The sequence below is a fragment of the Chlorocebus sabaeus genome, chromosome 16 (genome assembly GCF_047675955.1).
Source record: "Chlorocebus sabaeus isolate Y175 chromosome 16, mChlSab1.0.hap1, whole genome shotgun sequence".
Classification (NCBI taxonomy): domain Eukaryota; kingdom Metazoa; phylum Chordata; class Mammalia; order Primates; family Cercopithecidae; genus Chlorocebus; species Chlorocebus sabaeus.
The window spans coordinates 74,366,117-74,380,265 of NC_132919.1; the positions used below are offsets into that span (position 1 = coordinate 74,366,117).

Below are 14,149 nucleotides of genomic sequence, written 5' to 3' on the forward strand. Positions count from 1 at the left end.
TATAGTCTCTTGTGTTAAGCTCCAAAATTATTTTCTCTTCTCAACCTATTCCCATACCACATCTCTGACACTAATTCTTTATTTCTCCTTTAGGTAATTAATTCTACCCTCACAGTTTCATTCATTTCTGCCAGTTTACAATCATATTCTTCCCCCTGTGGATTTTGGTTAACATCTGTTAAACCCTGAACTATAGGGCCATCCCCTGAATAGTGCAATTCACATTTTGCAAAGCAAACCACTACACTATTACATAAAATTATCCACTGCTCAATCTATGTTTTCAGCTATCAATGCTTTAGGACAGTGAGATATATAGTAACAGCACATCACATTATGTAAAATAGTGTAAGTGCTCCCACTTTAACTTACAAGAGTCAAGAAACTTTGAAAATATATGATTTTTATTTCTTAAAGATGGCTTTAAAAGAAAGTTTTATAAAAACTTGAAATACACTAAAAGTATGAGCCAGAAAAATAAAAATTTTAATAAAACTATTATAACCACTCACAATTTTAATTTATTTAAGGTATTACTATTCACTGAGGTTGGATACAGTGACAACATTAAGAGAATAAAAAGTACTTAAAAAGTTTACAATTGGTTAAGAAAGTTATAGAGCAAAATAGTTCATAAAGCTATTTGTAAGTTTGATCTAAAACTCTGATTATCTGAGAAAATAAAGCCCCTCCATTTACAATAAATTAAGATAATATTCAGGTTGACATTTCCAACATTCTCAACCAAGTACTAAAAGGAAGGAAGGCAAATACTTTAAAAGATATCCCCTCAAACTGTTTGAATTCAGAAAAAAATATTTCAATTCTGAACCTTTTAAAAATGTGTTTTCATCCTGGCCTTTTTTTTTTTTTTTTTTAATTTTGCACACAGCTGTCTGTAGTACTTTTTAGAATCATGCCAGATGCTGGGTTCATCAAGCAAAAGCAGGAAAACAAAGGTTTGAAAGCAATTAGAAGCACTGAGGCTGCAGCGAGGCTCATATTAAAATGTGATAACACTGTTCTAGTGGGAATTTCAACACTGCTCCATTTCTGACATTTCTCTGCTGCCAGACAGGCAGGTTGTGTGGAAGGGCACTGTGATCGAGGAGGTAACATACTGGAATTTATTTCTGGAGCAAATGAAGGATTAGCTGAGTTGGAACCCTCCCAAGGTTTTTATTATGGACTCGGCTACCATTTTATTTGAATGCTACTGGATCCTGTTGGCACCTAACAAAGCTCAAGGAATTAAAGCATATTATAGCCTTGGTTTTATAAAATAATCTTGCAACAATCCGCTCAGAAGGAAGAAGCATAGAGCCTTTTGTTGCTAAAAAGCAGGGCAGGGGGGCGCAGCAGGGTGAAGGTTAATTAAACACTCCACTAACTTTCCTTGGAAATGGCTAATGCCACTCTGTGGAGAAGTTTGTAGAGAAGAGACAGAAATAAACAATCCCATTTACACATTTTTAGCATAAAACCATACGTGGTCAAAGAGGACTCACCTTGGGGCTGAAAATCCCAATAGTACCTGAAATACAAGGGGAAAAAATAAGGGAGTAAGTCAAACTTGTATTTCTCAATTTTGGTTGGCCTACCATAGTATAGCACCTGGTCCAGGAAGCTTGCTAAAGTCTATAACCAGTCAAAGTCACTACTAATTTTGAGGAAAACAAAAGGTTGTCCCTGTCATTTGAAAGAGTCTCAATGGCTTAAAAGATGCATTTAATTCACTGAAATTCCTCAGATAATTTTGACTTTAGAGCTGGAAAGATCCTAAAAGGGAACCTAGCGGTGGCCTGGGGTTTCTCATCAAGAGCTCTACAGGCTTTCAGCAGGATGGTTCTTTGCTGTGACAATCTGGCCCGTGTATTACAGGACCATTACCATCACTGGTCCTAGGTAACAAATACCAGAGGCACTCCCAGTTGTTACAACAGTCAAACCCCACCACCAACACCAACACATCCTCAAATGCCTCGTAAGCCTAATTTTTTTTCTCTGTTACCCAGGCTGGAGTACAGTGACACAATCATAGCTCACTGCAGCCTCGAACTCCTGGACTTTGCCTTTTAATCCTAAATTCTTAATTTTACAAGTGAAACATGGGCCGGGTGCAGTGGCTGATGCGGTGGCACTTTGGGAGGCCAAAGCAGGCGGATCACGAGGTCAGAAGTTCGAGACCAGCCTGACCAACATGGTGACACTCTATCTCTACTAAAAATACACAAATTAGCTGGGCATGGTGGCAGGCGCCTGTAATCGCAGCTACTCAGGAGCCTGAGGCAGGAGAATCCCTTGAACCCAGGAGGCGGAGGTTGCAGTGAGCCAAAATCGTACCATTGCACTCCAGCCTAGGTGACAGAGCGAGACTCCGTCTCAAAAAACAAAATAAAACAAACAACAAGTGAAACATGAACAATTAACTTAAGGTTGTCTAACATTTTGGCGCAATTGACTTAAGGTTGTCTAACATTTTAGTGTCTGAGCCAAGAATGGGGCTCTTGTAGTTCATTGTACCATCCTATCTCCTCTATTATTTTAGGAAATAATTGGCAAAACTGACAACCCTTGAAGTCTTTTTTTTTTTTTTTTTCCTGAGACTGGGTCTTGCTCTATCACCCAAGCTGGAATGCAGTGGCATGAACATCACTCACTGCAGCCTTGACCTGCTGGGCTCAAGAGATCCTCCTGCCTCAGCCTCCCATGTAGCTGGGGCCACAGGCACGTGCCACCACATCTAGATGCTTACACACATTACTACTAGTTCTCAATGACGTTGCAATGAGAGAGTGAAAAGCAATTACTGTTTTCTGTCTTTTTTTTTTTTTTTTGGTAGCAATGGGGTCTCACTTTGTTGCCCAGGCTGGGGCTTAAGCAATCCTCCCACTTTGGCATCCCAAAGTGTTGGGATTACAAGAATGAGCCACTGCATCCAGTAACTCTTGAAGTCTTAAACTAACAAAATAGCAATGGTGGAAAGGATCATTTGTAAGTCTCTTATTTGGAAACTAAATTGCATTTCTTTCCCCACAAAAACAATGTTATATATGATGATTACCCAAGAAAGTCTACTGTATTTTGGATCCCATTTCCTCCTACCTTCACAGGAACTTTACGTTATTCTTTATTGATTTTTCTCTTGTCTGTATTCAACCTCTTCCTCCAGTTTGGCCCTTTCCATCAGCGTTTATGCTCATATAAAAATAAAGCAAATCCTCCCTCACCCCTTCACATCCCTCCACCTGCTGTCCTGTTTCCCTTCATGTCACAGTGACATTTTCAAAAGCACTGTCTACACTTGGCTCATTTTAGTCCCTCACTGACCACTTACTCAACATCCTCCAGTCAGGCTCAGAGCCATTGCACATTAACTGTTGCTACAGACACAATAACCTTCATGCCACCAAATATAAGGGATGCTTTTCTATCCTCATTTTGACCTCTCAGGAGTGTATATGTGCGTCGGAGCTTTTTTTTTTTTTTTTTTTTTTTTAACCTAGGGAGGGAGTCCACAGTTTTTTATAGAATTCTTTTGCAGTGGTGCCCAAGAGAGAGAATACAGTCATGGTTTCTTAGTTTCTGTTTCTGATGGGTCAGTAAAGCCCCTTCCTCATCCCTCTTTTCCACTTATCACTAGAGGTAGAAACTAAAAATCATGGCTTCACCCTGCTAAAAGCCAAAAACAAAACAAAACAGAACAACAACAAAAAAATAAGGTAGGTTGGAATCTGCAGTTTAAAAGGTCCACAAACCACAAAAAAAGATGCAGAAAAGGAGATAGGTGATAATGGTGTGTCTTCTAGTACATACATTACTAAAATTAGGCTTGGCTTCTTCAGGGCAGAGTATCAGCCCAGTGAGTATATTGGTTATTTCTTTACTGTGTGATAAATTTTCAGAAAATGAAGACAGAAGAGGTCAGTGGAGAGTAAGTATGTTGCCATAATTCACAGTTGAATTTGGGGAACATTATCTGACATAAGAAAGTGGAGAAGAAACATGACAATTTGTCCTTCCTTGTTCCTTTCCTTTTCCAGAACAGTTCTGCGCTGGCAATCAGGTGAAGAAAAATGTAAGATACTTAGGTTAGAGGGTGAGGAAATTCCAGGACAGCTTTGACATCTGCAGTAGCAAAGGGGAGAGGAAGGGGCAGAGGACGGGGTGGGAAGTGGAAAGCTTCAAAAGCTGGGAAGAAGGAGCATCCATATCAATGCAGGGGCATATGTAAGCTGAAACTGGATGAAACTTAAATACATTGTGAATAATAGTATGATGGGTTAATCTCCACCTAGCAGACAGTGCAGCTTTCCACCGTACCTGGCCACCATGAAGAGTTTTCCATAAAACTCCTTTCTGTAAAACATAGCTAATCAAGCAAATCATCAAATGGCTGAGCAATTTTCTATCTGCTCTTGCTACTTTCCTTCTTCTCTTGAGGCACTTCCCTAACCCCCAATTCCTATCATTACCCAACTTCTAATTTAATATAAATAGAAATTAGGGTTCGAGTATGTGCATACATATATGTGCACATGTGTATGTACATACACTCTCTCTCTCTTCTTTCCAAAATATTGATGATGGCAACAGCAGGAACTGTGCTAACCAATGTTGTTCTCATTTATTGGCCCAGAAAAAACACTAGGCATGCAGTGCCAGTTAAAGGTGCTCTAGGTAAATTGTTAAATAGGCATAGTATGTTATTGATGATCTCAGCCTCTTCTCTGCCTCCCTGTCCCATGATGCCCACTCCAACTAATACACATTTTCAGTCCTTTTCTCTACCTACTTTACAGTGCCCTGGCTTCCTGGTTTCTCTTGTTAGTCGAGAAGAAATATGATCTTATAAGTCATATATACTAAGAGTATTGCTTCTGCCAATAGTAGTTATATCTAAGAACTCAACAGTATCAAATAAAGTAGTAGGTTCATCTAGTTGATGTTAAATAGCAGAACCTGCTTTATTCCTGGTAATACTGTAATTAAATATTTCTGTCAAACTTTCGATCATAAGATGAATAAGTTCTAAGGATCTAATGTACAGCATGGTGACTATAGTTAATAATACTGTGTTACATACTTGAAATTTGGTAAGAGAATAGATTTTAAGCATTTTCACCAAAAAAAAAGGTAACCATGTAAGCCATGTAAGGTGATGAATGTATTAATTAATATGACTAAGGTAATCATTTCACTGTGTGTGTGTGTATATATATATAATCATACTGTGCATTTTAAATATATTCCACTGCATTTGTCAATTTAAAAAAATCTGAGGTTGGGTGTGGTGGCTCACACCTGTAATCCCAGCACTTTGGGAGGCCAAGACAGGAGGATTGCTCGAGCCCAGGAGTTCAAGATGAGCTTGAGAAACATGGAGAAATCCCATCTCTACAAAAGGTACAAAAATTAGCTGGGCGTGGTGGCACATGCTAGTCCTAGCTACTGGGGAGGCTGAGGTCGGAGGATCGCTTGAACCTGGGAGGTTGAGGTTGTAGTTGGCTGTGATCATGCCACTGGACTCCACCTTGGGTAACAGAACGAGATCCTGTCAAAAAAAAAAAAAAAAAAAAAGAAAGAAAAAAAAAGAAAATTCTGACAATAAAAATTATATGTAGAACTTGATGTGGAACAGTATGAAGTGGAATGTTAGTTCCCTTCTTTTTCAGAAGGTATCTTGCTATCCTAACTTTTCTCCCTCTATTCTTTCTCTAAATATTATTTATGGATTAACCCTACAGGGAGTTTGTTTTTTAAAAAAGCCACACCTCTATTCCAAAGCTCACAAAGAACACTCCTAAAAGGAAATCCCAAAAGGTGAGCAATTGCATCCCTCACTGGAGGGCACAACAGATTAGTCTCTGCTGGACACCTTTAAGATCTTGGTCTTGTCTTGTTAAAGATACTCCATGGGTGGCCTTCTTCATGTTCTCTAGAAATATAATTCCACAATAGAGAATTCTATACTCTTCAGGAGGGATTTAGTAATATCCTGCCAACATCTTCCAATTCATACTGTTTTTCTGAAAACAATTCTCCTTTAGCCAGAGAATCCAACAAGTCTGAAATTAGAAATTTTAAACCAAAATACAAAGACCACAATAGAAGTATACAGAAGAAAAAGTACATAAATGCACACATACAGAGTTGTGTTTATCCTAAAAGCCTCTGAGAATTTCATATCAGGCCTGTGCAGATAGATAACAAACACTTCTTTAATCTTCTCTTTGAAGCTTCAGCTTCAATAGGAAAGGGAAGCTATCACTCCTCTGCAATATCCATACTCAATGTCATCAGGACCATGCAAATGACATTTGGAACTGAAAAATGATGAGTACAGAATGAGCAGAGAGAGAATGTTGCAACTATATTGATGATGATCATTTTCACATTCAGTAAAAATAAACCCATCTTCATTTGTGCCTCCAATAGTGAAAATGGAAGAATAAAATTTCACAATATTTTCTCTATGCTACAGAACAGAGTATCAAAATTTTAGTATTACATTGTAGAGTATGCTATTTATGTTTTCAAATTAAAGATGTTTTGGCTGGGCACGGTGACTTGTGCCTGTAATCCCAATACTTTGGGAGGTCAGAAGTTCCATATTAGCCTGACCAACATGATGAAATCCTGTCTCTACTAAAAACACAAAAAAATTAGCTGGGCGTGGTGGCACATGCCTGTAATCTCAACTACTTAGGAGTCTGAGGCAGAAGGATCACTTGAACTCAGGAGGCAGAGGTTGCAGTGAACCGAGATTGAGCCATGCACTCCAGCCTTGGCAAGAGAGAAACTCTGTCTCAAAATAAATAAATAAATATAAATAAATAAAATAAAGATGTTTTAACTGAACTTTAGGTCAGATGCAGTGGCTCACACCTATAATCCAAGCAATCTGAGAGGTCAAGGTGGGTATATTGCTTGAGCCCAGGAGTTTGAGTCCAGCCTAGACAACATGGCAAAACCCTGTCTCTACAAAAAGTACAAAGATTAGCTGGGTGTGGTGATGTGCACCTGTAGTCCCAGTTGCTGAGGAGGCTGAGATGGGAGGATTGCATGAGCCTGGGAGGTTGAGGCTACAGGGACCCATGATTGCACCACTGCACTCCAGCCTGGGCAACAGAGTGAGACCATGTCTCGGAAAAAAAAAAAAAAAAAAAAGTAAAAAATAAAAAATGAATTTTAGCTTGGGGAAAGGTACAAATAAATTGAACCCACAGTATTGAGGGAATCTTGATAAGCAGCAGTCACTGTAGTAGTAATAATAGTAGCGCTAATAACAATGCTAAGATTTATTGAACATTTTGTTGGATGTTGCTCTAAGCACTTTTCTTACATTAACCCATTTCCTCCACACTCTAACCCTATTATTATGCCCATTTTCTAAATGAGAAAACTGAGGCATCAAGGATTAAATAACTTACTCATCATTACACAGCTTTTAAGTGGAATGGACAAGTTTCTATCACCAACAACCAGTTTCAGAACAGGACCTTTAATAAGAAACTAAGGAGGAAAGTCTTGAAAACATAATCTAACAATTAAAACAATCATCAAAATTAACTGAGTCTTTCTCTAAAGATATTTTACTATTCTAAAAGAATTCAGTGACTCAGCCAACCAATTCAATATTTATTGGATGTTTTCTATGACAAGTCCTTTGCCCAGGTACTATGGTTGAAATGATGACTATAATAGATATGGTTCATCTACAAATATATTTCAGTATCTTTCATGCTGTGAACACACAGTTCTAGGTTGCCACCCCAAATTCACAGAGTCTATAAAGAACTTAATCGGACAAGCAAAAAACAATGCCATCAAAAAGTTTGCAAAAGACATGAACAGACACTTCTCAAGAGAAGACACACAAGTGGCCAACGAATATTTTTAAATGCTCAACATTACTAATCATCAGAGAAATGCAAATCAAAACCATCTCACACCAATCAGAATGGCTATCATTATTATTATATTTTTTTGAAACAGGGTCTCGCCCTGTCGTCTATGCTGGAGTGCTGTGGTGTGATCATGGCTTACTGCAGCCTCAACCTCCTGGGCTCAGGCGATCCTCCCCACCTCAGCCTCCCAGTAGCTGGGAGCAGCACATGCCACCACACCTGGCTAATTATTGTATTTTTTGTAGAGACAAGGTTTCTCAATGTTGCCCAGGCTGGTCTCAAACTCCTGAGCTTAAGCTCACCTCAGCCACCCAAAGTGCCGGGATTACAAGTGTGAGCCACCACACCTAGCCAGAATGGTTATTATTAAAAAGTCAAGAAACAACAGGTGCTGGTGAGGCTGTGGAGAAAAAAGGAACACTTATACACTGTTAGTGGGAATGTAAATTAGTTTAGCTGCTGTGGAAAGCAGTTTGGAGATTTGTCAAAGAACTTAAAACAAAACAACCATTCAACCTAGCAATCCCATTACTGGGTATATATCCAAAAGAAAATAAATCCTTCTACCGAAAAGACATATGCACTTGTAGGTTCACCACAGCACTATTCACAATAGCAAAGACATGGAATCAATCTATGTGTCTATCAACAGTGGATTAGATTTTTTAAAATGTAGTATATATACACCATGGACTATGATGCAGCCATAATAAAGAATGAAATCATGTCCTTTTCAGCAACATGGATGCAGCTGGAGGCCACTATCCTAAACAAATTAATGCAGAAACAGAAAACCAAATACTGCATGTTCTCACTTAAAAGTGGGAGCTAAACATTAGGTACTTATGAACATAAAGGTATGAGCAATAGACACTAGGGACTAAAAGAGGTGGGGAAACAGAAAGAGGGGTAGGAGTTGAAAAACTATTGGGTACTATGCTCACTATTTGAGTGATGGGATCATTTGTATCCCAAGCTTCAGCATCACACTATATACCCTGAAACAAACCTGCACATGTACCCCAAGTCTAAAATAAAAGTTGAAATAGTAAAAAATAAACAAACAATTCACAGAAAACATTATCAGGTTTCTGCTGAAAATAGGGCTACTGAATCTAAATCAACAGATTGCAAGGGAGAGAATATCAGATTCTTGGCCATGGAGCTAACCAATGAACATGGTTACTGAGATCAAAGTACTCAGAGCTTTATCCCCCTCAGTCAGCTAATTAGATAGATCCTGATGAAACAGGTCAAACAACTGTAGCTGTTCTCATATTATTAGAAATACTGGTCAGGTGAGGTGGCTCATGCCTGTAATCCCAGCACTCTGGGAGGCCAAGGCAGGTAGGTTGCTTGGACCCAGGATCTCGAGACCAGCCATGGGTAACATGGCAAAACCCTGTCTCTAAAAAAAAAAAAAAAAAAAGCCAGGCGTGGTGGGGCATGCCTGTAGTCCCAGCTACTTGGGAGGCTGAAACGGGAGAATCCCTTGAGCCTATGAGGTTGAGGCAGCAGTGAGCCATGATTGCACCACCGCAACTCCAGCCTGGGTGAAACAGCAAGACCCTGTCTCAAAAAAAAAAAAAAAAAAGAAAGGAAAAATTATTCTATTTCCCAACTATAATAAAATGATTAACATTTATTAGCATTTATATGTTAGGCATTGTGCTAGATATACACATATACATATACATCGTATATATATTTTTGAGACAGAGTCTCACTCTGTCACCCAGGCTGGAGTGCAGTGGCACAATCTCGGCTCACTGCAACCTCTGTCTCCTGGGTTCACGCAATTCTCGTGCCTCAGCCTCCTGAGTAGCTGGGATTACAAGCGTGCGCCACCACACCCAGTTAATTTTTTTCTTTTTAGTAGAGATGGGGTTTTCCCATGTTGGCAAGGTTGGTCTTGGACACCTGGCCTCAAGTGATTTACCCACTTCAGCCTCCCCAAAGTGCTGGGATTACATGCTTGAGCCACCACATCCAGCCCTGTGCTAGGTATATGTTTTACATGTATTATTTTATTTATTTATTTATTTATTTTTGAGACAGAGTTTTGCTCTTGTTACCCAGGCTAGAGTGTAATGGTGCAGTCTTGGCTCACCGCAACCCCACCTCCCAGGTTCAAGGGATTCTCCTGCCTCAGCCTCCTGAGTAGCTGGGATTATAGGCATGCACCACCACGCCCAGCTAATTTTGTATTTTTAGTAGAGAGAGGTTTCTCTCTGTTGGTCAGGCTGGTCTCGAACTCCTGACCTCAGGTGATCTGCCCACCTTGGCTTCCCAAAGTGCTAGGATTACAGGGATGAGCCACCACGCCTGGCACATGTATTATTTTATTTAATATTCATAACAACCCTAGGAAGTCAGTACTTTTTTTTTATTTTTAAGACAAGTTTGCATTCTGTCATCCAGGCTGGAATGCAGTGCTGCAATCATAGCTTATTATAAACTTGAACTCCCGGGCTCAAGCAATCTTCCTGCCTCAGCCTCCCAAGTAGCTGGGACTATAGGTGTGCACCACCACACCTGGCTAATTTCTCTTATTTTTTACTTTAGTAGATACAAATTCTCACTATGTTGCCCAGGCTGGTCTCAAACTTCTGGCCTTAAGTGATCCTCCTGCTTTGACCTCCCAAAGCACTGGGATTACGGCATGAGCCACTATGCCCAGCCCAGGACTACTATTATTACCCCATGTTACAGATGAGGAAACTCAAACTCAGGAAGGTCAAACAACTTGGCCAAGATCACATAGCTACTAAGTGGCAGAACCAAGATTTGTATCCAGGTTGTATTAGTCCATTTTCACACTGCTATAAAGATACTACCTGAGACCGGGTAATTTATAAATAAAAGAGGTTTAATTGACTCACAGTTCCACATGGCTGCGGAGGCTTCAGGAAACTTACAACCATGGTGGAAGGTGGCAGGGAAGCAAGCACCTTCTTCACAAGGTGGAAGGAGAGAGTGTGAGAGAATGCGGAAGCGCTAGACACTTAATCAAACAACCAGAGTTTGTGAGAACTCACTCACTATTATGAGAGCAGCAAGGGAGAAATCTGCTCCCATGATCCAATCACCTCCCACCAGGTCCCTCCCTCGACATGTGGGGGTTATAATTCAAGATGAGATTTGGATGGGGACACAGAGCCAAACCATATCACAGGTCTACTTGGTTCCAGAGTCCAAGCTCTTAAATTCCATATTAACTGCTTTCCTATTGGCTATAAAATAAAAAATAAATCTAGTACTTAAGAGAAGATACAATTGCTTTGTTAGATAGCCTATAGGCGTGAATCAACTCTAATATGAGTATTAGGGAGTGGTTAGACAGAGGTCTTTAACCTGGAGTCCATAGTTTGGGCTTCAGGGGATTTCCTAAACTCCCTAAAATTGTGGGTGAAATGTAATACTTGTTTTCTTTTCTATTGGAGAAGAGTCCATAGACTTCATTAGTGTCAATAACTCACCTCCGCCCTGCACCCACCAAAAATGATACGACCCACTGAATTAGATGAATAGAGTTGTAATGGCATTATAAAACTAGCTATCCAGAAAGGCCATCATCTGTGATGTTATAAATCTAGAACATCTAGATGAATTTTTTTTTTTGCAACTGAAGTATTAAAAGTATTATTTTACCTGTGACTTATGGAAATTTAAAATACATCATATACTCTCTGCCTTGGTAAACCCCTGCTGAACAAAATCAAATCTCTTCTTAATGACTTAAGGACATCCAAATTTGAACTTCTTCTTTTTTGTTGTTTTTGAGACAGGGTCTTGCTCTGCTGCCCACATTGGAGCACAGTGGCACAATCTCAGCTCACTGCAACCTCTGCCTCCCAGGGTCAAGCCATCATTCCACCTTGGCCTCTCGAGCATCTGGGACTACAGGCATGCTCCACCATGCCTGGCTAATTTTTGTATTTTTTGTAGAGACAGGGTTTCACCATGTTGTCCAGACTGGTCTTGAACTCCTGGACTCAAGCAATCTGCCTGCCTTTGCCTCCCAAAGTGCTGAGATTACAGGTATGAGCCACTGCACTCAGCTTGAACTTCCTTTTTGTACTAAAATAGCAATGCCTTCTGAATGCATAGGCTGTCTGCAATACTCAGTGTCCAAAGACTTCTATCTCTCTCTTGAACATCTCTGTTCTCTGATAATGGCTGTCTCCAAACAGACTACAAAGGCTAACACTGAAGAGTTATCCTGGCATTGAAAATGGAATCTTAGGATTCAGATGGACACCTAGTTGAGCATGGATTCCATGCAAGTTGTTAAGGCTAGGAAAACGCCTTGCAACTGACCTTGAATAGTGAGCCACATGGTAGAAGTTTATTTATGCCCAAGGAAATGGCTTTACTAAGCAATGTTAAGAGTCTGTACACTAAATATTTCCTATAATTTCTTTTCTCACTTGGAAAGATTCATATTGTTTTCAAATTATCTTCTAGAAGTGTCCCATCTACTACCTTGCAGAAGGTATGGACAAGTGGCAAAGAGTAACATGGCCAGTGACACCCCACAAGAGAAATGGGAAAAGACCACCATCTGGTGGAAGTCCCCAGTGGAGGCATCCAAGGCCTGGGACCCAGGGGTCCAGGTACCAGCCTCAGAAACAATTGGGCAGCAAAAAGAAGGTCCTTGGTGGGACAGCTGGTGATCCTTCCAGTCCCAGTTCCTTAATCTCACCAAAAGTACAAGACCTAATGCCTACCTACAAGGAGCTTATAATCTAGTCCAAAATATGAGCTCTTTGTATATAATGAGATGACAATCTAATATGGCAAATAAATACTATTGTAACAACACACAATAGGCATATAACTCAATTATGTAATAGAAGAACATACCACAAGAAGGTCCTGGGTTCTTTTAGGGGATGTAATATTTCAGTGGTCTTGAGTCTATATGTACAAGCACATATAGGTAGATAATACAATGTTCACCTACTTACTAAATACAATGGTCACAATCAAACTTTTATTAAATAAACAACATTATCTGAGATTGACAGTATAACTCATCACCTGCTCCCCCATCACAATTTTTAAAGTCCATTCCTGGACAGCAAAAAAGAAATTAAATTTTGAAAATAAATTAAAGTACTATTTACCACTAGAGTCTCCTATAACACTTTTGCTACATGGAATCATTGCTATGGTCAATGAAACACCCACTCTGGATTCAAACATTAAGAAACCTAAGAACTCTTTTTGATCAGTGAGTGATTAGCTTCCTGATTGCAACACTGGAAACCCACATTCTAATATTCCTTCCCCTACTTTCTAGCGTGAGGACTGTTTTTTCACCAGCAAATCTCACTAGTATGTCTACATAATCCCCATACTTCCTGCATATAATAGGCAATGAACTATAATTCGATGAACTAATAAAGGAGAAATGCCAGCCAAATGCATTATGGCAAAATAAAAACACTAAATAACAGGTCAGAGTTAGAGGGTTGTTTTTTTTTCCCGTAAATAAAAAGGAGTCATTGAAAGGTCTGTTTGTTTGCTTGTCTTTAAGAATAAAGAATGATGTCCACATTGAATCCAGCAGAGATGTGTAGCATGGATGGGAGGGAGAAAAGTGGGGAGATAGATTAGGAAGCTACTTGAGAGCAAGAGAAGAGACAAGAGATTAGATAACAGACTTAGAGACTGGCTGGGAGCACAGAATCAAGAGGAAAGTCAGAGACGCCTTTTGGTTCCAAACTTGTGTATTGGAGAAAGCAAGGTACTGGTTATATACAAAGAACTCCAGCTGATTACTGTATTCTAAACTGTTGTCTTTTTGGCCCTTGCTCTGTCATTTTTGTCACTGTTGACTCTTAAAAACCTAATTTTGTCTTATTTTTTTGCTTGCTTCAGGTTAACAGCTACTCTTCGACCACTGAGACACCATTATCTGATAGCTGATATGATATCTGAATAACTGATAGCTGAGTGACTGTGGTCCATATACTCATGGAATTTTATAGTTGGAAGGACACTTAAAATCATTTAATCTAGTCTTCACTTTACAGATGAGAACAATGAAGCATGGAGAGGTTATCTGATTGCACCATAGCAGTTTAAAAGTCCATACTGTGGGGCCACCACAGTTTATCTTGTACAGAATCAGGGTCAAGTTCTAAAATTTGCTATTCTTTTAAAAACGAGATGGTTTCTACAAAAACATTTAAAACCTCCTCGGAAAAACTCAGCTATCATGCCTTTGACAT

General features: G+C 39.6%; 1 protein-coding gene across 19 annotated transcripts in view; it reads right to left on the minus strand.

Annotated features, from left to right (window-relative positions):
* Window positions 1-14,149, minus strand: part of SKAP1 (src kinase associated phosphoprotein 1) — a 331,562-nt gene that overhangs the window by 234,830 nt on the left and 82,583 nt on the right. For 8 of the 19 annotated variants that reach the window (XM_037993386.2, XM_037993384.2, XM_037993385.2 and 5 more), the window contains one exon: window positions 1,509-1,534. The exons of the other annotated variants lie outside the window; for them this stretch is intronic. In XM_037993386.2, the coding sequence (XP_037849314.1) occupies window positions 1,509-1,534 (26 nt within the window). The remainder of the gene's footprint in view (window positions 1-1,508; window positions 1,535-14,149) is intronic. 19 annotated transcript variants of the gene reach the window in all.